The following is a 25,807-nucleotide window of genomic DNA, read 5'->3' as shown; positions in this document are numbered from 1 at the left end:
GCGGGCCGACGTCTTACCAGAAAAAAGGTCTTGGGACCGGGCATCTTGATACTTCGTAGCATGCACTCTTTGACGCAGTCGAGGAAGCAGATCAGCTCGGGAACGCAGAGCACGAGCAGCAACATCCATTTCCAGGCAACTCGCTGGACGCTGTCGACGCCCGTCGAATAGAGCTTGTCTTCCTCGAGAGCTGTAGAAGGGCAGGAACGCGCACACAGTTAGCGCTGGATTCACAGATTTGCGGCTGTTTACAGCCGAGTGCCTTAAAGGGATGCTGAACCGAAATCTGAATTCCACAAAACACGCGGCAAAAGCGTGCAACGGGATGCTACAAACACCAAAACATCACTCATACAGTGATATCTCAAACAGATAACCGTATTTTTCCACAAAAAAGGAGGCGCATTTGACAGATATGTGTACGTCTTGTTTCTCCGAGAAGGAGAGGGAACGGCCTCGCGTCTTCTCCGCCTCGCCGCCTTGAGGGGATGAAGCGAAGAGAAGAGGAAACGAGATATCTTGACGTCACGCGCCTCGTCGGCCTCGTTCAATCTCGACCTCTTTTTCCAAAAATACAGCCGTCCGTTCGAGATATCGCCTTATGAGTAGTATTGTAGGGATTGTAGCGTCCCACCTACATCTCCTGCATTGTTTTCTTGAAATCCAAATTTCGGTTCACCAGCCCTTTGAAGCCTTTTGGGGATTCGTTACTTTGGGAGAATACACTGGGGCCATCTATCGGCTGGCCGTGGAACTCTCGGCATTTCTGTTTGTTGTAATATTCCTTTTTTTCTCGCATTTCTTTATTTTTAGCTCAAAAAATCTTTCCACAGTGCTGTAAACGACCATGTCTTATGGAAGGCACGTACATTTGATCTAGAAAATACCGCGAAACCTTCGCTCCAGTGAAAGGCAGTTCCAGGGTTTCCTCATAGATGGCGCCCGCACGCCAGTGTGTTTTCTCGCCGTAAAAGATCACAAGTACTTGGTCGTAAGCGAATGCAAGTTCTCATCTTAGCCGCTAAGGACGCAGTGGTTAAATCTCCTCCCCAATAAGGGCTTTCTTGTCTGGGGTGCCTCGGTGGAGGAACCATCGGGGCCTTGAACTCACACAGTCCGTCCTTGCAGATCTTCCTGGTGCTGTTGAGGAAGGGACTGGTCGGCGGAATCTTGAGCTGGGACGTCATGAAGAGCAGCGTGCCCCGTGTGACGACGGCGCCGCCGAGGACCAGCGAGAAGGTGAGCAGGTAGGCGAGCACCTTGAGGAGCTTGAGGGCGCAGAAGACCCAGAACGAGGTGCGGGTCTCGTCTTCCTGCTCCTGGGGTGTCTCCTTGAACATGTGCACGGAGCTGGAAGCACCGATGAATCAGAAAAACAGTACCACTGGTCAAACATTATACAAAAGACACGGTGTCGGCAACATGACAACAGCAGAATTGTATAAGGACAGGTCTCAAGCGTGTTCGAAGTGTGTCTGCTTTACACATATGTGTTCTTCGAACATGTCTGCAGGGAGTTTTTGTACGACCAATGTGGCGGGACGCTCATACAAGGAAGATACCAGGGTTGTAGGCGTTACCGAAGAGAAGTAACGAAATACGTTGCTCGTTACTTGCAAATAATAGTAACGCGTTACCGGGTTACGTTAGTTAAAAATAAGAGGAACGCGCTACCGTTACCGATAAAAAGAAGGCACGCTACTTTTGCGTTATCTTTTAACAGTTTTACTGTTTTGAAGTTACAGGTATGCTTAAGCGGCCATATTTCAAGAAACATTATGTCCATGAAGGCACTGAACATAATTACTTTATTATTATTTTTTACGGTTTCACCTGAATATTTACGAGAAAAAGCGCAAAAGAAAAACGCAAAATGCTCAAAAATTTTCATAGCTTAGTGCCTAAAAAGAAAAAGAAAAAAAAAGATTAAAGTGTAACTGTTTTTAAGTTCTGGAAAGAAAAAGTGACGATTAACGTAACTTTGTTACCCGTTACTCGAAATAGGTAACCTGAGTATGTTACCCGTTGCTGTTTTGAAAAAGTAAGGAGTAAATTAGACATTACCAAAAAAAGAAAAAGTATGGCGTAACCGGTGACGCCGTTACTCTTAACGCGTTACCGTCAACACTGAAAGATACACAGCCCAGACTGTCTTTTGTATGATAGGAGTACGATTGCGGCTTAACGAGCCAGTTCTTGTTGTGGTTCATTTTGCATCCCGTAAAAACTCGTAACCAGCATCTTTTTAAAATTTTTTTTTTTTAATGCAATAGCACTCTTTAGCTTCCCATCCCCCCCCCCCCCCCCCCCCCCTCCTCCCCCTGATTTCGTGGACCTTTCTGGCCTGCTAATGCGCACTTTCGCCGCTAAATTTAGCGGAAAAATTGACGTCACAGGACCTATACACCAGTTCAGTTTCCCCGCTAAATTTAACGAGATATTTGATGTCGCGGGACCTGACGTCACGGGACGAGGAGACCAATTTAGTTTCCCCGCTAAATGGACCTTTTCCGAGAAGCGTTCTGCGCACGCGCGAGCGCCCGATACCAAGCGGCGGAAGTTGGCACGAAAAGTCGAGGAAATTCGGAAGAAGGCTGTGGACCAGCGATTAAAACACGTAATTACAGCATATATATATAATTGCGTTGCACAAAAAAAAAGGAAGTGGACGGAAAGAAAAACACGACGTTTAGGCGGACTCCGCTGCTGCTCAGAGAGCGAAGAAACTGGTAGCGTAGCTCCCATTATCGGTTGTTAGCGCAGGTAGGTCACGTCCTCGATTTCTAGTTCGTGCAGCCACCGCCTGGTGCCGTCGGTTAGCGGAACAGGTCCATTTAGCGGAAAGCTTGGCATCACTTAATCCCACGTCAATCTCTATGGGCTCTGTGCCTTAAAGGTTTTCTTAGAGGCTTTCCTCGACGTCGTCCTAGAAGCCGTCCTTGACGCCGTCCGTGGCTTTGTAACAAAAGAAGGGGGTAGACATGACCAAATATTATCGCAATTTATGGACAACCAACAATAGTGGTTTTTGTAGCCAATTTTTGAATGGCTATTGGCTATTTTACTATACTGCGTGTCCGCAAAAACGTTTAGTGTTTGTGTTTTTTTTTTTTTTCACCGTTAAAAATAAACGGCGCATTGTCGATCGCTCGTTCTCTTAAATGTAACTCTTGCGGTCCGAACTGGATTCCACAGTTTCGGAACTTACGGTTATATTATTCGACAGTTCCAGGTGATCTTCTGAAAGTTCCAATGGGATAATGGGTTCTGTTTCTGTTAACTGACGCCATTCCTCTTTGTGTATACTCGTAAGATTTGTCGGTTGCAATTTTAACGATAAAGGTTTTTTCCTAGTCCGTTTTTTTTTTCAGTGTTTGTTAGTGCGCCTCATTGCCGCGTTCACGTTTTCGGTAAACACGGTTTTAATACCAATTACTACTATAGTCGGTGTGGCAGATTAAGAACCCAGTGTTATGCTCCGCCTCCACCACGCGCTCGCTGCCTTCGGCCAATCAGAGAGCATCCGGTGAAGTCAGAGCTTTCGCTCTCTGATTGGAAGGACTAGTGGGTAAACGCGGGGGCTAGCCACCTACGACTCTACGTATTGTCTCCCTCCAATCAAAGCGAACAAGAGCGCCGTCTGCTGCTCGCTGAGTGTCTGGCGTTCGAACACTTGACACCTGTGTTCGTCGTTTGGCATGCGCGACACCTAGCCTGTTCGTTCTGTTTGGAGGGAGACAGTGGGTAAAGGTGAAGGCAGTTAGCCTTTGCGTGTACCCACTAAATCCTTCCAATCAGAACTCGGCGCTTTGATTCACCGCAAGACCTCCTCTCCATCAGTTTCTCATCGTGTAAGTTCATCGTCGGAATCCTTCATGTGATCAAGTTACGCGCCGCTGCGTCCAACAAACAATTTCCGATTTTATTATTTTTTTTCGGCATGCGGTTTCGTTGGTATGTTTTTATGCGAAAGCATTAACTGGTCCCATGGAGCGAACCGGCGTTATCAGCTTTTGAAGCTACGTCAAACGGCACCTAAATTCCCCTGTCCCATGAAGCGAAGCCTGTAGCAGCCACCCCATTGGCAGGAGAGCGCGCCGTAGTTCCAAGAAACGCCACCACACAGAGAAGCCCTCTCCGTTGCGCAGCGGCCCGGCCGCCGCCGTTAAGAGGGACCTGCCGGCCGCAGGGTCAGCGGAGCCCACCCGGGCAGACTCCGGAGAGGTCGCACGGCCTAACCCAGCGCGGCGCGCAGCTGGTACGAATACGCCACGTATATTTTTTTAGGCTTAGTTAATTTCTACCACTTTCGTTTTACGGTCTCTCTACCTGCTGTACAGCTCAAGTAAACGTCTCGTTGGCTGTCACCTTGGTGTCTGCTGCTCGCCTTGGTCTTCGACTTGGGTACCTTGATGTCCTTCTTCGCCATCTTCTGGCTCAGTTGGAAAAGGTCCGGTAATGCCTTGAATGTCGTCAGAGCGCGCGAAAAAAAAACAAACTACAGATTGCGTAAAAATCATGGCTAGAAATTAACACAGTACGCTGATAACTGTCACGTGCTTATGCTTAGTGACAGCGGAGAACGAGCAACATGCACGGGCAGAGCCATTTATACTTGTGAGTTTGGTCTTCTTAAGGAGATTTCGACAGCCTGGCAACCACAGCAGCGTAGTCTGATAACCGGGGAATGAATACTTCCGTCCTCCATTTTGTGGCTCTGACTGATAGGAACTCTATGCGATTTCTCAGGAATAGACAAGACGAAGAAGCAACGCCAATTTGTGTTGTCGTGAAATCCGCTGGTCCTTGCGGGCAACAAGCTCCGCCCATTGGCCAAACTCTCTCGGTTTAAACGGCTCTGTGGCGTTTAAACAAAGCATTGAAGACGAAAATTACAGTCTGGAAAAAGCGCGTGTGTATGTACACAATTAATTGGATTCCACATAGGTTCCAGCTAAATTAACGCCCCGCATACTTTTTTCCGAAACAAGTCATATTTTTATGTGGATCGGAGATTATATGTGCAACGCCGTTTCTCTTTGCTTCCTTTTCGCTTTTTTCTTTTGTTATCTAGAACACGTAGGTGCTATGTAGATTGTCGTTCCACTTAGAGCCACTAAATGAGCTACGCTGAGAGTATCGGCATTTTCTTCACCGATATTCTTCTGGGCGCCGCCATCTTGGTGCTTGGTACACATCGTCATGATGCAAAAGTGTGACTTCCTCAGCATTAGATTCGGTGTTAGACAGCTCATGTAATATTGCTTTACTCTGACGCGAGCTGTATAAACATTTGTGGATTACAGACAAGCGTTTCCTGTGATTTGAGAAAACGCTTCAGATAACTGGCAACCATGATTTTAAGACACAATATGGCAAAGTGTCGTTACTTTGAAGCGTAGCTTATTTAGTGCCTCTAATTCGACTTATACGTCTTTCCTCTTACACTGTTCCACTCCACTTAAGCACCAATATGATCCTACTCGAACTTCCAGAACGTGCTTTGTTTAGATTTATCATTTACCATTAATCATTGGAAACACTGCCCTGTGTAAACTAAAAAGTATTTGGAACACGGTTCCTCCTGGTTAAGCGGAACATTTTTTAAAGAATTTCGGTTATACCCGACATCTAAGTGGAACGAAATTAAGAGTATGGGGGCTCACCTTCGTCATGGATATAGATATCGCCATTTGGAACGTTGTTCTTGCTTACCAAGCCCATCGCGAAGGCTTCCGAGAAGACGTCTGAAACAGTCGGAAAATTAGCCGCTCAGAGCATAGCCTCCTCTATACTCTCAAAGCCTGGCAGTTCGATGACGGAGCCACAGAGTGCTTGGTCGCAGATTTGGAGCGCGAGGATCTGGTAGCAGAGAGCATCAAAGAGACATTTCCCGGGGAACCTGGACGTTAGCGCAGAGATTTTGCAGCGGCGAGCACCCGAAACACACTTGTTCGCTCGGGACGAGTGTGTTTCGGCGTCTCGCCGCAGCGGGGCGCCAGTCACGTGGCTTTCCTCTCATCCGTTGTCTGCCGCTCCACCTTTTCCATTATGGTGGCCGCTTCTCGTGGCGATCTGCCAGGCGTTGTCAGTATATAGGAGGCCATGCTCAGAGTCAAAACCCGAACCATTCCAGAAATTAGCTTCTGGCCGTTACCATTTCCAATGTTCGTACGTGCGGCACGTGCTTTACTCGCGCCTTACTGGCTTTCCAAAAAGCGACGCACATACGGGTGCTAGTCTGTGGAGATCGAACGCGCATGGGTTGTGGATTTGCGAACATTGCACCAACAGCATGGGAACGGCAGAGCGTGTTTTTCGAACGGCTGGTCTCCGGCACAGGTACATGCCTTCCGCGGTGCTTGACTACGCGCGCTCGAGGTATTTACGCGAAACACCGAAGCATTGTCGAAGGTAGGGAGCTCGCGCTGAAGGCGGGACAACTTAGGCTTCTTTTTCTGCCGTTCTGACCTTTTTAGTGACTTTCTCCAGCCCTCATGGCCTTGCGGTCTAGGAGGTGTCCCGGTGCACGCAGAGTCGGAAAGAACAAGAGCGAGGGTTATATCATATGCAGCGCATTTTAAGACGGGGTGCAAGGATGTGGGAGATTTACCAATCACTCATTTATTAGCATTTTTATGTAACACGAGAACTGCACATTTCTCGCAGTTCGATACTAAACACCCATATGTTCCTGAAAAAAAAAAAAAAAAGAAACGTTCATTGGATGGCCAACCCCTCAAAAAACGTGCTTTTCGCGTAAAACTTTTCAAAATGTAGAGCTGGAGAAAATCAGCCTTCTTCCGATTTTATTCAACTAAGCTACCGGTGGAATCGCTTTTAAACGCGTATTAATTTTATTGTCGAGTGCACTATGCAGAAAATTTTGATTTTAAGTGTTTCGAATTTTTATTTTCAACTGTACTTCATATTCATATCACCTGTAATTATCTCCCAGTTTGACAGAATTAAACGAACTGGTTGACTGATTGAGCCTATTTAGCGGTCTCCCGATAAAGTATTCCCGAAGATGACGAAAAATAAGGTCTGAAACCGGGCTGCACGTTCTCGGCCTGCCCGTTGTAGAGCCGAGATATCCATCGGACGCGGAGTGCGAACGTTGCTCGGACAAAACGTAAATAAACGTCTGGGATAGAAAGGATATCAAAAGAGCTACAGCACGTTCCGCCAGTCGGTAAGATGTCAGAAATTCGAAATGGCTCAGAAACAATTTCGCCGTTCGCAGAGTTCGCACCCTGGGGTTAGAGCACGGTCCTTGCGGCCCATGCGCAAAAACTAGCGTTTCGGACGATCACACCGTTGGGGAACGCGCATGTGCAGTTTGCGCTCTCCCTTTCCTAAACGGGTTCCCGCACATGCGCAGGGCTCACAAACGCACTCGTTTATGTATGTAGGTCGTTTTTATTGCTTACGGACGGTAAAATGCCTTACCTCCTCCCCAAGTGACCTCCGGTCGCTCCCTCAGGCCGGGGGGCCTCTCAAGCTCCTCGTTGCCGCCGGAGCGAGGACGCAGCTGCGCTGCGCCGCGAATGACAAAGTCGAAGGGTTACACCGCGTTTGACGCCAAGTTCTAATGTAGCCGACGCTAGAATCCAGTTGGAGCCAATCACGCAGAGCCAATCACGCAGAGCCAAAAGTGCATTGTCACGGCGCTGTCTTTGTGCTTGACCGTCTAAGCCTATCACGCACCGAGAAAATCGCAGGATCGCGGCGGGATTCCCTTAGCAGGTGATATAGCAGAAAGCACCAAGACGCCGTGCGTCGTGACGATGCACTTTTGGGGCCGTCTGATTGGTTCCATTGGATCGTAACGCCGGCTGGGATCGGCCTCAATGCGGAGAGCGAGTCGTCTGCTTCTTTTGCGGTAGTATCGGTGACGTCATAAAGACGCCGAACTCTGATTGGCTCCGATCGAAGGATAGGGGGTAGACCTCAAGGCAAGCTGCCTCGAGGTCTACCCACTATCCTTGATTCAGAACCAATCAGAGCTTCGCGTCTTTCTGACGTCACCACAAGCCCCTGCTAAAGAAGTAGATGGACTTGCGCTCCGCATAGCGAGGTTCTTCTCTCGTACCATTCATCACATGTCTCACTAACCATCTTAAGTATATCTGTATCGCATTCTCTTTCTCGTCTCTTGACAATCTTTCAGTCCCTTCCCCTATAGTCCTTTGCAAAGTCGCCTCCTGCGCGCTGCCATCTTTGTCTGCCTTCTGAACATGTTCTTTTACTCTGATGTGATGTGTACTGGACCCTGCGCGTGCGTACACAGCTCAGGGACTCAGCATTTTTCACCCGGGTGACAAGCGATGCGAAGGTCTATAGACGCTTTACAGCAGCTGTGCATGGGCGCCGCCATAACTGACCTTCAGTTTTTGTTCCCTCTTATTCCGTTCGCTTCACTTCATCATTACCACAGCAGGACAGGTTATTGCCATTTTAGATGCTACTGTGTTCTTGTGCCCAGCATAGGCCCTTGTGAAGACCCGTCAACGCCCGGTTCAGTGGCTCGACATCTCGGTAAGACAAGAGAAGGGCGGCTATGGCGGCTCAATCTGGCGCGTGTGTAAAGCGTCTATAGTTCACAGTAGCCGGCACTGGGTCGTGTACTTCAGTCACTGATGGCGTACGAAACGTAGGGTGTGGCTAATCGTGTTCAAATTTTCGTCTTCGTGAATCAATCTTTGATGTACTGATTGGCTAATGCCGCAATATGATTGGCTTTGGAGCGATGATAAGATGATCGCGGGACTCACCGCTTACTGCGCTTTCTTAGTTGTCAGCGACTCTGGAGACTCGTAGAAAACGTGAGGTCGGTTTTGCCGGAGTATATCGACACTGTTACGCGCAGCAGATGAGAAATTTAGCTGGAGCAGTATACGGCGGCTAGCTGTGCGCATCGCGCGGGAACGATACACGACAGCAGGCCGGTATGATGCTAATCTCTTTTTTACAGCGGAGCTATTCAGGGCTAGTTTCCCCAGGATCGTGTCCCCCGCAAAGAAATGAAGACACCGAACTCTGGACACCTACCGCCATCTATGAGCGACGGCGGAAAGCCACGTATCTGGTTGCCGCCGTCGCCCATAGATGGCGGTAGCCTTTCCACTCTGGCTAGCCGACTTGCGGCCGGCCATTACTTTCCACTGTAAAGCTCCGCGGTCTTCCTTCCTCACCAGAGCGGAAAGGCTGAAAGTTTTCTACATTTGAATCATCCCTGCATCTCTCTGGTAGACGCAGCCGGTTGCATCCGGTTGCGTTAATATGGATGCGACCGTAAGCATCGAGTCAAGGTTTGGCTGTTTTGATCGGCAGTAGATGGCTAGAAGAGGGAGAGTATGAAGACAACAACGACAACAACAACAACAACAACAACAACAACAACAACAACAACTACAAACCACCACCACCACCACATTTACTTTGGTAAAACCGTTATCAAGGTTATGTGATACCGCTACCGCAATAAGGTTAGTCTGACCGACATACAATAAGCATGCAAGGAAGGTGTTAACGCAGTTTGTTAACGTACCGAAGCTCAGATCAAGTGAAGCAAAAGTACGCGCTGCAGCACTCGGGTGTACTAGAGTTCAATCCCTATCCTTGCCCGTATCGATACAGATGAGAATCGTACACACTAAAAGATTTTTCACCCTTAAGGGAGTAATTCTAGGTTAACACAGATAAACACCAACAAAATAGGATTCTGGTGGTATTGGTGACATCACAAAGATCATAATTGAAAGAAAACCTGAGACTGGGTCATAAAAAAAACAGACAGCACGATACAGTTCTCGTTAATATTTTTCGTAATGCGTAATATATCTAAGTTCAAGGAACGCATCTCTAGGCAAAACGCATTCGTACAGGCAACATCACGAAATTTTACGATTTTTATCGAGTTGAAATAAAGTAGCCACGGGGGTAAGTCTCTGGAACTTCGTTTTCCCAACCTTAAGCATTTAAAATGTCTTAGTGCGTACACCGGCATGAGGTCGGATTTCACGAGTGTCACGTTAAAGACCCCACATGCTAGCAGTGGTGTTGCACTGGCTAAATTTCCCCTATAGAGTGGAGACACCAGACATACATTTTGGCCGACAAACTTCCTACTGTCTAGACAAACCAACGAGGTAGAGGACCTATAGAGCGACAAACTGGCAGCTAAAAGTGACCCCCCCATTGACCGCCACTATGTTGCATGTTGTAGTGAAGTACCGCGTACAAATAATTGCTTATTGATCTTTAATAACAGTACCACCGAGATGAGTTATGTTTCGTTTGTTTTAAGTTCAAAATGTGCTTTTACGACAAAAACTCGGGCAGCTTCGCAATGCCTCCCCTAGATGCCGGCAGCCGCGGTGCTGTATTCTGGGTTTTTATCGGAGCTAGACACTGATCTCTGGGGCTAACAGTATCGAAAAAAAAAAAGTTTATTATGTTTCTTACAGCGATCAGAATAGAAATCTCGGCTCAGTTTTTTTTAAAAGCCTCAGGATTTGGTACGGTCACGTGGCTAGTGGTCCAAATCGTACAACATGGCGGTATACAAGTGGGGGTCACTTTTGCCTGGTGGACGGGATACCAGTTCATCGCTCTAAGCCCCTCCACCTCGTCGAGACAAACACACAACGCAATTCGGTCGGGGGGTGTTAACGCGCCGCAGCATGGAGCATCTGGAGCCAAAGATCGCCTTGCACAACTCAGCGGTCCCTCAGATTCATTCCACAACACCCTGTCCGTTTCGACGTGGAGGGGGATCGCCCGTCTGGCGTGCGTTCGTGTAGTATCAGTACTGCCATAGCCTCCTATAGGCTGACAAACCTTGGCAGATCGCCACGAGAAGCGGCCGCCGAAATGGAAAAGGTAGAGTGGCAGACATTGGGTGGGAGGAGAGCCACGTGTCTGGCACCCGCTGGGGCGATACACCGAAACACACCTCTCCCGAGTGAACAAGTGTGTTTCAGGTTCTCGCCACTGCAAAAGCTGTGCGCTGACGTCTATAGGTTCCCCGAGAATTGGCTCTTTGATGCCCTGTGCTACCAGGGGTGCTATGTTGCGCTTTTTGCATTCCCAGGAGACTTGGAAGAAGGAAGTGACGTCAACGACTAGAGCAAACGCAGATTGGATGTTGACAGAAGAAAACAAAATCAACATCCAATCTGCATTTGCTGCGTTGTTGACGTCACTTCCTTCTCCCTAGTCTCCTGGGAGTGCAAAAAGCGCAACATAGCCCCCAGATCCTTGCTCTCCAAATCTGCGTCAGGGCATTCTATGACTCCGTCGTCGAACTGCCAGGCTTTGTGAGGATAGAGGAGGCTATGGTACGGCCCGTTGCACGTGAAAGACCCCAGGCTAGTAGAGGCACTGCTTATTCACCATTTTTCATCTACAACGGAGACACCCGTTTAAGCCGAGTATAGTGACTGCCAGCTTCAGAGACGTAAGGCGTGACGAGTTCCCTGCATCTCATTATTGAGCAGCAGCCCATGAGGTTGCGGCATTGGTCAATTATAACGCAAAACAACCAATCACGAAACAAGAAGCGTTAATATGATAAGCCACACTCGGCGTTTCTGAAGCTATACGGACCGCAAGTGTCGTCTGCTTCCATGCACAGGGGTTGCGATGATGTCAAAACGCTGAGCTCTTATTGGCTGACTGGAAAAAAATTAATAGGCGGTAGACCTCAAGGCATCTATCTAGCCTTGAGCTGTACCGCGATACATTCGTATCGCGATACCCCCAACCCTGAAAAGGCAGCTTGTTTTGCGTCTGCACACACTAAGCATTCCAAGCTCGGTGTTGTGACGCCCCCCGAAAGATCTCCTCTGTCCTTCTCTCCCTCATTTTCAATTCACATAACTTCTTGCTGTTTAAACAAACACGCGAAACAATTGTGTTTACTCACGTGCCTGGCGACTGACCCCATTCCAGCCCATCCCGTCGCGCGTTTCGAGACTCTGTAGATGTTGCGCGCAGTGCAGCGATTATGGGAACTGTGCCCCGTTTAAAGGTGATAGCAATTGGACAAGAGCGATGGCTGCGCTGCATACGTCAAAGCATTTCAAGAACGCTGACCCCGCGCCAATGTATAGCTTTCGTAGCCAAGGGCTTGTGTGCCGAGTTCTGTGTCGATCGTGTGGATTTTGATAAGGAAGGCATGGAAACCTGACGATAGTAGAGAGTGCATCGGAGTTCACCTTGACTCCTCGTTTCGTTAACGGAGCACGTGTTTTATTGGCCGCGTCACGCTCAACGGTTGCGCGTGTCGTCGCGCTCGTCTGTTACGCTCGACCAATTGGGATCGACCGATACGAGTCGTGTTTGAAGTTCAATGAACCGAACTGAACAGCCCTGACGTCATGGAGTTAGATGAAGTCAGGGTGTGGCGTGCGCGTGACGTCACATTATCATGTGACCTCATTGCGTGACGTGACGACACGCGCGCGTATCACGTGCCCAGTTCATTCGGCACACATTCTACGCGCGTCTCCGAGTTTATGATATATGAGCGGAATGCGCGCTTAAGGTTTTTAACTATAGATTAACTGAAATCGCTGCGACGGGTTTACGTTAGAAAATTCACCATGTCTTGATCGTATCTGATAAAACTTTCTTAGATCCCCGGAATGTGTCGCGAATAACTGGGTGTATGCCGTGTGTGTGTTTGACGTCACATGATGTAAAGATGTCACATTACTTTATGGCGTCACGATATTACGTGACGTCACCTACGTGCTGCATACGCCCAACTTATTCTGAACACGCTATGTGCGTCTCCGAGTTTACCAAATATGATAAAAAACGCGTTTTTTTTTCTTCTTAACTTCTTTACAGCTATTTTAGTCTACCTCATTATCTAATCCCCGAGACACGGAGATTATGATGTTGGCTAACCAGCTCGCCTGCTCCTTGCAATCAACGTACTTGTTTTTTATTTGGTGTGTTTTTAAGGGACGGCCATGGGGGGTGAGGCGGCGCTGTTTATTTTGATTACTGCAGCGTGTGGCTCAACAAAAAACAAGAAAAGTAAACTCACTTGCTGGCTTCTCAACGCCGATGTTCAAACATTCCGGTACGTGAATAGCAGATAATGTTCAAAACAAGTGCACCTTATTTCATTTCTTACGGGCTATCGGCAGATTGCATAACGTCAGGTAACGGATTCACGGTCAGACAGCGATAACAGTGACACTTAACGGGTAAAGTGTTTTTTATCTTCAGTTTATTCTGATAATATAGACTCATAGAGTGTTAGCGCAGAAAAAGAAATATAGATAATTTAATTGCTTGAAAAGGGTATATATTGTGAGCGTACAGTAGAGACCGTAATTTACTTCAGGCACGTGCTCTAAAAAGTTACCGCCTTACGGTTGAATTTGTGCGGGGCGCGGAATCGTAAAATCTTAGCCTTTCCTTTGGTGTTCCCAATCGTATCATACATTTTCTGGAGTCTGTACATTTCGGGGCAGTTCTTTATGTACGGATACTCGTATACCACGATTTGCAAGGCAGCGGAGGGACTCCAATTAGCGCCCCATACCAGGACCGACAGTTCGTTCTCTTTCACGTTTTCTTTTTTTATCTACGATAAAAGCAGTAATTGTTGTTCGAGCCACAACGCCATTGGCTCTCGCTCTGCTCACGTGATCGCTCATACCCGCCTCCCAATGGGTAACGAGGCGCCCCCTCGCGGACGGTCCCTGCTGCGGCCGTGATACTTTTTATAGTACTCTCGTCGTTCGTTTCGTTACACTCGTGCGTCTCACTTTTGCGTTTCACCTTTTGCGTCTAACGTGTTTAGCCACTCTAGTTATCTTCGCCAAATGACAGAAGATAACCGCGGAGGTGCCTTGTCTGTCCCTTTTTCTTCGACCGCCAAAAATGGTTTCCTTCTCTTATCCTAGCAGTATCGGGATAAAGTCATCGTGGTAAACTTCCAGCAGCTCGCCTGCGCACTGGCTTTACTTTTGTTTTCTGAGGACACGCGGTGTACGGAGCATGGTTGATTCATACCTATGTACTGTTCGAACTTGTCTGCAAACAACCTCTGTATGACCAATGTGACGTAACACAAGGAAGAAACACGCCTCAGACAGTGTCTGCTGACTGTCTTAGGGTGTTGCTCTAACACCCTTAGGGTATTGATGGAACTCCCTTAGGGGTATTGCTGTAACTCCCTTAGGGCTCTGCTGTAACTCCCTTAGGGTGTTGCTGTAGCTCCTTTAGGGTGCTGCTGTAAGTCGCTTAGGGTGCTGCTGTAACTCCCTTAGGGTATTAGCACAGAGACAAGCTGATTTACAGCCTCAAAGGTATAAACTTGCCTTAGTGTTTAGGGTTCACCAATTCGTCTGTGACATTCAATCGAATATGTAATCGGTTAAAATTTGTCTCATCTGGTGGCTGCACCAACTATCTTAAGGTCTTGCCAAAACTATACCCATAACGTCGAACGTTTGGGAAGGGGGGGGGGGGGGGAGGGAGGGGGAGGCAATTGTCTGAGATTTTCACATGGCTTTATAGTGGTGCCAGAACAGTGCGTATCTTTAACGAAGCCCGTCATTCCCTTTATTGATTTGTTTTGGTGTATATTCGTGGGTCCTCGGCTGATTTGCAAAGATAGACGAGAGGATAAACTTTTCTTTTTCTTTGTTTTTAATTGGTTACTTGCTATCGTCACTGGAAGCTTCAGATGCGTGAGGCGTAGTGTGACTCGTGAGCATTCAATCGCGTTGCAACCGGTATGCTCGCAATGTTGGCCGAGAAGAGTGCCGTACAACCGAACATGGAGAAAGAAGCGTGAACATTATACGTCTGCCTTTAAGCAATTTAAGAGTATGAGTTGTACGTTATCTACCTAGCTTTATTTTACTAAAAAAAAGAACAAAATAAAATTAAAGCAACGTAAGTATAATTCCCTATACCATTGGCGGTACAGACACATCAGAAATCAAACTGCATGCCGGAATTCTCCGCCAGGACGCTAAGGATCAGATAACGTACCAGGTTTAGTAGATGATTATTTACGGCGTTTGCATGTAGGATTTAGTAGAAATATTTATGGCGTATTTCTGTTTTTTTTGTTTCATAATTAAGCGTGTCTTTACCTTGGCTGAATTCTAGACGTCGAGTTTATCAGCGCGAAGCGTCCGTGAAATTCAGTTAAAAATGTCGGTTTTTTACTGATTAACCGGTGAAGGAACTAGTAGGTGATCTGTCTTTTATTTTATTAATTGAAAGATTCGATCTTCGATTAATTTCGCAGCCCTTGCTTGGTGAATAAAATTAAGGTAAGTCTATGTTTCTTGGTTTCAGAATTGCATTTTCACGGATTTTGTGTAGATATATATTCCCAAATAAAAAGGAAAAGAAAACAAATGCTGATCCCCCGAAGCAGTTTCCTAAGTAATATAATACAATGTCGTTCATCGTGAACAAGTTTCTACTCGCGTTTAAATCTCAAAAGCTGTCAAATAAGCAAGCGTCGCCATTGCTGGGTACTGACGGTCATCATCTACTTGCTGGTTTCTTTAGACCACAACCTTTGCGGTGTGAAACTAACACGGCCAACCGAATATTCGCGGCGCATAAACTATTGACATGGCTGCGAACGATGTTACATGCAATCTATGTATCGAGAAAACAAAGAAACAAACAAACTAAAAAAACGAAGTCAAGAAATTTGTAGTAAATGTATCGGTTATAATGCAACCCTATATTTTCACATCGGTTAACCTCTTCGTCTTCATAACAAACAATCTTTTCTCTCCTAAAGACGTTTTCCACAAGGGTCCCGCCATCTTGAATTTTGCCACTTCCAGTATGGGAGAAAACAGTTTTGCCGTCGTCCCGCCACTAGAACACATTTAAGATATAAGCGTAACCGTCACCTATTCTCGTTTTGCCTTCTTTTATTTTTGTTTACTATTGGCAGGTTGAAATGTTTTATTATTTTTTCGTCAGTCGTCCATACCGGATATACCTACCAGTTGGCTGCGGACGAGAGTAAGCGAAAATGTCTATATATGCTCACACACACACACACACACACACCCACCCACACCCACACCCACACCCACACACACACACACACACACACACACACACACACACACACACACACACACACGCACACACGCACACACGCACACACGCACACACACACACACACACGCACACACGCACACACACACACACACAAGACATTACGTATATTTCTATTGTCGGAGAATGGAAGTTGGTTGACTTCAGAATGACATCACCGTGAGCTTTTCGCAAGTTCCTGTTTGCCAAGTTGAATTGGCCTGAGCTTTCCGAGCCAGATGGGACACTTTTGATAGCGTCTGTGATCAAATCAGGCGCGGCGTTGTACACGCACAACCGGACGATGAGATCATGTCAGCGGAACCTCCGTCCAGGTTAAAGTGCCTGTACAAGATAACTATCCAACGTGTAGCAAAAAACAAAAAAACAAAAAAAAAACATAAAAAAACACATTCCTTGACGCCATGTATTCGATTTAAACCGGGTGGCACGAATTCCAAGTTATTTCACAGTTAACTCCAAGACAAAGACAGTTCACTTCTCTAAATACTCTTTAAGTTATTGAAGATTATGAGTTATACTTTTTGTTTTTTGCCTAGCTTTATTTGAATAAAGTATAACAAAGGGAACTAAAAAGCGAACAGAGGAGTTCTTTATTCATTTTCAATTTCCCATAGTGTGTACCATTAACGGTAGCAACATGAGAAATCCGACTGAATGCCTAGATGTTTCGCGTGGACGCAGAGTCGTATATGTGGAGAGCTTGCCCATTCGTTTGGAAGTATAGGAGATAAATGAGGGGTCGCCATTGGCCGGAAGCGGGCTGGGCGTGTTCTAGGGAGTCTTCAAAAATTCAAATGTGGCCAACCAGAAGCCGGAAATAATACCCTGGCGGTGGTCGCGAGAAACATAATTAATAAGTGCATCGGAGTAACTCTCGGTGACTGAAAATATGATGCACGTGATGTTTCAATCACGGCCATCCAAAATCATGGTGAAAGAGTTCGATTAGCGGAACGATCAACATAATCCGTACGCCAAGCGCCGAGGGCCGGGAATCTGCGTTCAGAGCGGCCACGCTCTGTGCGAGCAAAACAGAATTGAGCGGCGCATTCGTTTCTTACATTTTTCTGCATGATCATGATCGAAACATCACGTGAACCCTATTTTCAACCATGAAGGGTTACTACATTCAACTCTTCGCGCTTATTAATACGACCAGAACTGTTTCTCGCTACCACCGCTAGGGGATTCTTTTCGGCTTCTGGTTGGCTAAGAGAGCATACAAAGCCCATCTTTTGCGTCTGGTGCCCGCCCTGGCTCTGCCCGCGTCTCCCATTGACCAAACCCTCTGTATACACGGCTCTGGCTGGACGCTAAGGAGCAGATGAATTAAGGGTTTTTTAGATAAATGTATTTATGACATTTCTCATAAATAAACTTGTCTCGACTCTGGCTGAACTCTGGATGTAATGATAAAAAAAACTGCTCCGACTTTACCCAACAAGATTAACAACAAAAACCTAGGCCCACGAGGTCAAAAACAACTTCTTGATTTGTTCAACAATTCATGGGAAACGGGTCAGGTACCATCAGTATGGAAGAAGGGGCGTATCATACCCATTCTCAAACCAGGAAAGTCGCCCTACGACATATCATCTTATAGACCAATAGCTTTATCAAGCTGCATTGGGAAGCTAATGGAGAAAATGGTAAATTATCGCCTTGAATGGTACCTAGAAAATACCGATCAGTATCCGGACGTAATGTCTGGATTTCGACGTGGACGAAGTTCTTTGGACAACGTCATAGACCTCGTCGCCTTTGTAGAACAGAACAAGAAGGAACGACGAATAACTACAGCCGTCTTCCTTGATGTCATGGGCGCATACGACAATGTGACTCACGAGGCCGTTCTAAATGCGGTAGAGGAACTTGGAATTGGTGGCCGCATGTTCTGCTGGTTAGAGAGCTACCTCACAGGAAGATCTATATATATGTCAACGTTCGACGGAAATACAAGTTCTCACATCCTCACAAAAGGCGTACCACAAGGCGGGGTATTAAGCCCAATTTTGTTTAATATGGTTTTGATAAATCTAATCCACGAATTACCAACCACGGTACATGCATCTATTTATGCTGATGACATTTGTATCTGGGCGACCGGTGTCACACGTCCTCGGATACGGGCGAGACTCCAAAGCGCTCTGAAAGTTACCCATAAGTATCTCATCGAACGTGGACTTCAAATATCAACTTCCAAATCAGCTGTGATTACGTTTTCCCGCAAGTTAATGGACAGATACCCTATTACTATCTGTGGAGAAAAACTTCCGTACGTCCGGAAGCATACGTGTCTAGGGATAACTTTGGATCGAGGCTTAACGTGGACGCCTCATGTATCCCGACTGAAAATGAAGCTGACATCCATAGTGCATTTCATGCGATTCATCAGTGGCACAACATGGGGCGCAACTGTTGGTTGCCTACAGCGACTGTTCGAAGCCTTCTTCCTCGGACTTCTGAGGTACACCTTACCGGTCATCAACAACACCTGCATTACCAATATACGAGCCCTCCAAAGCATCCAGGCGCAAGCTCTACGAACCTGTTTAGGGCTACCCCGCTCTGCTTCCACGCCCGGGACAATTGCGGAGGCTCGCAGGTTTCCAATTGAAGCATACATGATACAAGAGACGCTGCGGTTGCACTTGAGGCACCTTACACAGCATTCTCGCCATCACTTAGCAACGTCACCTACAAACAGACCAAAGTCCAGCTTCTCCAGAACGATAAGAAAGCACAATACTACTCTAAATAATTTCAATCGACCATCTATTAAGAGCATACCGCCATGGACATTCTTGACTCCAGAAGTAGTGCCGTACATCAAAGGCATTCATAAGAAGTCATCAACTCCACTGCCTGTACTGAAACAACTGGCATTAAGGGTCATTAATGAAACATACGGCTCGACGACACATGTATACACCGACGGATCCTCTTTTGAAGAACTAGCTGGAGCTGGGATTGTAATACCCGCCCACAGTAATTCCTCCAGTTTTGAAATAGGACACAAAACGACATCAACGGCATCTGAGTTAGCGGCCATACGAGAAGCAGTAAGGTACATCCTATGTCAAGCACCCCAGAACTGGACCATCTTCAGTGACTCAAGACCAGCGCTACAAATAATCCAGTCTTCTATGAAAAATAATGCGTACGACTTTCTGGCATACCAAATCTTCTGCACCTGCCACCGGGCCCTCCAGCAGGGTCATCACATAACTCTTCAGTGGATACCAGGTCATTGTGGTGTCGCCGGCAATGAGGCAGCAGATAGTGCAGCAAAATCAACCAGTAACGGCAAGAAAATTTGCATACCCTACTCCAGGTGTGACACGAAAATTCTGGTTCAAGACGTGGCAAAAGCAATTTCACAGAACTACTGGATGAATCCACATTACCACCATCCCAGGCTATACTCCCTTGATCCCCAACTTGCATTCCGCGTTCCATCTGGACTTTCAAGACAGCTAGAGGCGGTCCTGCACCGACTAAGGCTTGGTGTGGCATATACACCGCAGTTCCTTTATCGGATTCAAAGGAGAGATTCCTCGAACTGTCCAAGCTGCGAAGTTGAAGGGACAATTCAACACATCCTGTGTGAATGTGATAAATTCGAAGGGGATCGACAAGTGCTGGAACAGAAATTAATGGCGTTGGACTCGCGGCCTTTCTGTTCATCAAAAGTGCTTGGTGCCTGGGACACAACTGACCAATTCATGAAGGCCACGAAGGCCTTGGTAATGTTCCTCACAAACACGGAATTATCAGACACTTTGTAGGGTGCTTAAAAATGCCTGTGAGATCTTGAACATTTGTACCATAGCTCACCCTCATTGACAACTTCACCTCATCTTTCTTCCTCATCGTCATACCTTTTCTTCCCCCTCCCCCTTCTCCCCAGTACAGAGTAGCCAACCAGAACTTACGTTCAGGTTAACCTCTCTGTCCTTCCTTAATAAACCCTTCTCTCTCTATGATTCCCGGCTTTGGGAATACTTTTTGCATTCTGGATGTAATGTTTATCGGCGACGAAGATGTTTGTGAAATTTCATTTAAAAGGTCGGGTTTTTACCGGTTGACTGGTTAAGAAATTGGCAACTTATCAGTTAATCTATTAGTTGCCAGATTATTCGATTAATTTTACATTCCTAGCTAGATAACCAAAAACGAAGTAAGCGTACGCCTCTAAGTTTTATTATTTTTGTGTGTGTAATTAAAGCAAAATGTCTATTTTTTGATGTATGTTTTCCAAGTACTATACAGCGATGCCGTTTATCTTGTACAAGCTGTTATTAACGTTTAAATTTCAACGTCGTCATATAAACATCGATATATAAAAAAAAACACAAAAAACAGGCACGGAGCATATATGGTTACACACACACACGCACACATACACACACATTTTTCTCTTGTCGGAGAAATGGAGAAATATGATCTGCTGGGCGAGATTATACATCGAAAACACTGAACGCTAAGGATATGTGAAAGACGTGGACAGGACAAGCGCTTGTTTTTTTCTATGTCCTTCACTTTCCTGTGCCGCTTCAGCGTTTCGCTTGTCGGAGGCCGAAAGTTGGTTGACTTCAGGACGGCATCACCTTCAACTTTCCACAAGTTTCGGTTCACCAAGTTGAAGCGGCCAAACAGACCTGGCAGCTTTTCGTGGTGTCTGGAGCCACATCACACGCAGCACCGAACACTCTCATAACCGGACGATGAGATCTTATCGGTGGAAATCTGTATCCAAGTCGAAGTGTCTGCACAAGATAGCGTTCAACCGTGTAGCAAGAAGACGGAATGAAGTCCCGCGTTTGCCTTATATACTATAGGTCGCACGAACTTGAAGACAAAAGACGGTTCATCTCTTGTTCATGCCTATAGTTAGCGATAACAACTATAACTGATAACGCAGGGCGTGCCGAGTCCCAAACATGGTGTAACAGCTCTCTAGCCAGTATAATTAAAGTGTTATCGGTAACTATACGTTATCCGTAACGTGATCTGGAGCCGATTATATGGCGCCAATGTTGACCAGAGCCACGTGCCATGGGGTTGGCAAAGCACAGGACACGCGCTAAGTTCCAGACAGTGCTATGGTTCGGCTATTGTCGTCACCGCCGCGACTGGACACGGGCAATGGCACGGGCCACTACCCGAATGCTTGTCGAGCCGAAATCGCCATCACGAGCCCAAATCGAGTGCTCACGCAATGCTCGGGTCCAATCTATATGAGCCGCGTTCAAATGCCGTCATTAAAGGATTCTGCGATCTTCCAGCTGTACGTCATCAAGTTTTGCGAAGGAAAGATTGAAAGAAAACGCTCGCTATTGTCCCTGAGATTACACCGCAACAAAAAAGATTCGTGGTGAGTGGCGTCGTGTGCGAGTATACTCGGGCCCCACTATACACTCTAAAAAAAAAGGGTGTATTCTTACACCCTTTGTCCCACATAAGACACCCCAAAACTCAATTTCGACGTACAGCGCACTGGCGTCGAGCCGACGGCCCTAACCTCCACAAGCGGCTTGATAGCCGAGTGGTACAAGTTATTAACATAGCTAATGTATGTGTTACTGCCTACAAAAAGAAATAATCGGGGTTTTCTCGGCCCTACTGCAAAACCCCAGTGTTTTCTTTCTGTGGTCTTTGCTGCGTACGTTAGATGTTTGATAAGTTATATCGCTCCGTTATCAAGCCCCTTGTAAAATTTGGGGCCGTCTGTTTTACGTCAGTGCGCTGTACGACGGAACTAAAGTTTTGGGGTGCATTATGTGGGACAAAAGGGTGTAATGTGACACCCCTTTTTTAATGGGTGCCATCCCTTGTAAAACCCGTGTAGAATAAAAAAAAAATGAAAAAAGAGCTTTCTAAGGGAATATTGTTGCACCGCCCCTTTCATGACACCAGGCTAGCAGCCCGTACTGCACCGGCTAATCTTTTCATCTACAACGTGAAGCAGCGTCGCCGTGCTATGCGCAGACCGACCTCAAGCTTTCTGAACGCCTCATTCCTGCATTACATCGTAAGGTGAAATAGAGCGTGGTCACTGATTATAGCTCAAGAACCGTGGGGTGTGGCGAGTCCCCGTGAATCTCATTATCGCCGCTCAGTCAATGAGATTGCAGCATTAGTCGATAAGATCGGCAAACAGCCAATCACGAAGCAACAAGTGGGACCCGCCCCCCCCTTCCCCCCCCCCCCCCCCCCCCCCCCCCATAACGAGCTGTACGCTCTGCTACTTTTAAGCTCTTCGCGACACTTTGTTATATTACTTTTTTTGAGCTCTGAGGATTATTAGATTTTATCCTGGCCTTAATAAAAAAAAAAGCAATACAAAAATAGTATACCAAAGTTTGTTCGTTTATGAAAAAAGAAGAAAAAAGTAAGCTTAATTTACATTTTTAGCGTATTTAAATATACCGAGTACAGGTTTGTTATCCGTCGTAGTGTACCTCACATTTTAGCGGTGCTGTAGGTGTATGGACCCAGTCTGACAACTAAGGCGAGCGTAACAGCAGTGTACGTTTAAGGTCCTATTCGTAAACTATTTATACACAGTTTTGTATTTGTAGCTTGCGAAGTATTTCATTAAAGCGCAGAATTAGTATCCTTTATAGCGTATCGCTTCTTACCGTGGGTGGCTAAAACGTGTCCGAAAAGTTAACGCTGCACTATTTTTTGCTGTGTATTTTTGTTTTCTAAAAGTTGGTGAGGGTAACTAGAACATCACACATAGTTGGTCATGAACAGGGAAACCTATGACTAGTATTTAGAGAAATCGAAAGCACGAACTCGCGCGCGAAATTTCACCGTTCGTCCCCTTGGTAAAAAAAGCAACACAAGCTAAGTGTGCTAATTCTCTACTTCTTTGGAACGAAACAATTAATTTAAAATGAATTCAAGTACATTTTCGATATTTGAAGCATAACTTTCATATAGTTGCGTACACGTGCGTCGGGCAAGCATGTCTTGAACATGCGTGAACCCTGCCCGCAAACAAGTAATTCATCTCCGCAGCAAACGCCGTCTCTTTTGCGCAATATACGTGCGGCGTGGCTCCGGCTTTAGTGTATTACGTTTTAGCAAAGGACACGCGTTCTAAAATAAACCAAATGGCTGACTTACGTTTTGGGTCCCGCGCAACACCTGCAAGTTCAAAAAAAAAAAAAAAAAAAGTTGGGCGACCACACACGCACCAAAACTTGTGTTCTCGTTTGCAAATCAAGTCACGTATCGCTCACTCCCACGCCCGGGCCACATCCAACTTCACGGGAGTAATCCTCACAAACTCGGTCGTAGCGGTGCGATGACGATGGCCGTCAAAAGCATCCGGTTGTTCGTTGATTTACCCCAGATAAAAGAATAGAAGGAAACACTCTAGAAACGGCGTTTGAGCGTTCGCAACACCATGACGTCATAATCGATGAATCACGTAAAATAGAAACGATTTTGCCTCCCCGGTGGTCTTGCATCCGGCAGCATCAAGGACGGGCGGTCCTCTTATCATCTCAGTGCCCGGCAGCTATTCCTATAAGCGTGTGGTCGGGTTCTGAGAAAGGGGGTATCGATCGCACTGACCGCGGCATTACTTCGCGCGAATTTCTGGTCGTATCTTATCGGTATAGGCTACCGCGCTGTTACTTTGGGTCCGTTATCTTCGGTTTCTGGAAGGTCGACCTTTGCGATACACCCTTCATCGACGAGGGGCGTGTTGCAATCGGTATAATCAGATTCCTGGCCTGATTATAACCGGCGCGGATCGCGATGACACGTGGCAGAGCTCTCAGCGCTGGATTGGTTAGTGTAGCTCGTAGCGCCCACTGCAATCTCTTTTAAGGTTAATTATTTTTTTTTTTGGTATCGCTTGGAAAGTTTAGTAGCGGATAATTCGACAGTCGGGTAGCGGGTAACTTGTGTCTGCCGTCCCAGCCCCCCTTTTCACCTAGAAAAAAAAAAAAAAAGAAAGAGAGAAAAGAGGAACAAGTGTTATCTCAATGCTTTTATAGAGATAGAGGATCGGTGCATTGCGGGGCTGTGGATCCGCAGGATTGAAAGTCGTCCGGGAAGGTTCTGTTGCATTAGGAAGTGAAAGCGTGATTGAATAGCCTTTTATGGTCGAAAAGTCTCATGGTCGTGAATGAGAAATACGACCCTTCAACAGCGAGCAGTTTGTACTCCGCGACGACAGCGACAATCGCGTTGACTCGTTCTTTTTTTTTTTTTTGTACTTTTAGCGTTGACCGCCAGGATCGCGGCTAAATAGGGTCCATCTTGAACCATGGGGAGCGTATGCGATATAAAGGCGGACGCCTACTCCGGCGAAGATTGGTCGGAAGTGCGCATGCGCGCTGCGTTTTCGTGCAGCGAGGAGGAAAGCAGGCGGAAAGGCGCAGACATTCGCAGACGACCAACGCCGTTCGTCACCTCCTCGCAGCCCGTATTGCCATAGCCGCCTCTATGCTCACAAAGCCTGGCAGTTCGACGAAGGAGCCATATAACTGCCCGTTCGCATATCTGGAGCGCCAGGATCTGGTAGCACAGAGCATCAAAGAGCCATTTTTGTGGGGGACCTGGACGTCAGCGCACAGCTTTTGCAGCGGCGAGGACCCGAAACACACTGTTTCGCTCGAGACAACGTTACTAAACCACTCAGTTGAGAAACTGCGATAGAGACTACTCTGAAAAAGTGGCCTCGATCTCTCCTCCAGAACCGAGCTAATGGCGAACACAACGCCGCCATTTCTCCCGCAGCGGCCACTCGAGGAACTCCACGTGACTTCTATTTTGGCTTTAATCGGCCATTTTGGCGCCGAAACCGAGACAGCGGAAGAGGTTACAGGGGTGCCACCCCTGTCTCCCCAGCGGACGCGCCGCGTCTTAGTACCGAAGTTAAAATGCACCTAGGTCGGGACGCGGTACCTGAAAGCACCGCTGAGGCATGGTTCTATAAGAACAATATTAATTATGCCGCAAAACCTTGCAAATTAAAGATATTAAAAACAGCACGCGCCCTTTATTTTGTATTAAATTCCAATAAATTTCATACAAAAAGAGTCTTTTCCGTTTGTTTTTACGCAAAAACATGCTTTCTAAAAGCTCAAGGTGACCACAGTACAGACAAATGATAAAGAGTGGCGCTGTTGTCGTATTTAGCTCGGTCTCGGTGGACGCCAGCGGCCCAGGTTTCGACGGCGAGTTTCCCAACTGAGTGTTTTAGTAACGTTGGCTCGGGAGAAGTGTGTTTCGGCGTCTCGCCGCAGCGGGGCGCCAGTCGCGTGGCTTTCCTATCATCCGTTGTCTGCCGCTCCACCTTTTCCATTTCGGCGGCCGCTTCTCGTGGCGATCTGCCAGGCTTTGTCAGTATATAGGAGGCTATGGTATTGCAAACGTGGCACATAAAGCCCGTTACCGCGATTGAGGAGTTGGAAACGCTCCCTAATACGTGCTTTTTCTAAGCACGAAACGTCGGCTTCTGTGACGTCATTTTTTTTGCCACTTTTGGACTACCTTTGATGTGTGGGTGAGTTAGAACGCTAAACACATCAGTCGAAGACACCTTTCGGGCACCGTATACCCCTCACGGACCGTAGTTTTACGAAATCTCGAACCCTTAGTGACCACCTAAATGCGCTACGGATTATGGTTAGGTAAGCTTTCAGGAAAT

The 25,807-nt window shown here is 46.8% G+C and overlaps 1 protein-coding gene across 4 annotated transcripts in view; it reads right to left on the bottom strand.

The window, feature by feature from the left end:
* The window catches only part of LOC8026235 (chitin synthase chs-2), a 73,987-nt gene extending 50,609 nt beyond the window's left edge, over window positions 1-23,378 (bottom strand). The window contains exons 1-6 of one of the 4 annotated variants that reach the window (XM_040222999.3): window positions 23,269-23,378; window positions 7,453-7,539; window positions 5,667-5,747; window positions 4,369-4,462; window positions 1,112-1,350; window positions 18-190 (exon numbers count right to left, since the gene is read on the bottom strand). In XM_040222999.3, the coding sequence (XP_040078933.1) occupies window positions 18-190; window positions 1,112-1,350; window positions 4,369-4,462; window positions 5,667-5,724 (564 nt within the window). In that variant the 5' untranslated portion in view covers window positions 5,725-5,747; window positions 7,453-7,539; window positions 23,269-23,378. Of the gene's footprint in view, window positions 1-17; window positions 191-1,111; window positions 1,351-4,368; window positions 4,463-5,666; window positions 5,748-7,452; window positions 7,540-11,932; window positions 12,059-13,063; window positions 13,147-23,268 lie in introns of those variants that run through there. The other 3 variants (XM_040222998.1, XM_029991521.2, XM_042288818.1) reach the window with 3 other exon arrangements.
* Between the last annotated feature and the right edge of the window lie 2,429 nt (window positions 23,379-25,807).

Source organism: Ixodes scapularis, unplaced genomic scaffold (assembly GCF_016920785.2).
Source record: "Ixodes scapularis isolate PalLabHiFi unplaced genomic scaffold, ASM1692078v2 PGA_scaffold11__112_contigs__length_91849675, whole genome shotgun sequence".
NCBI classification, from domain to species: Eukaryota; Metazoa; Arthropoda; class Arachnida; order Ixodida; family Ixodidae; genus Ixodes; species Ixodes scapularis.
This window is presented reverse-complemented; position numbering and strand designations above follow the sequence as displayed.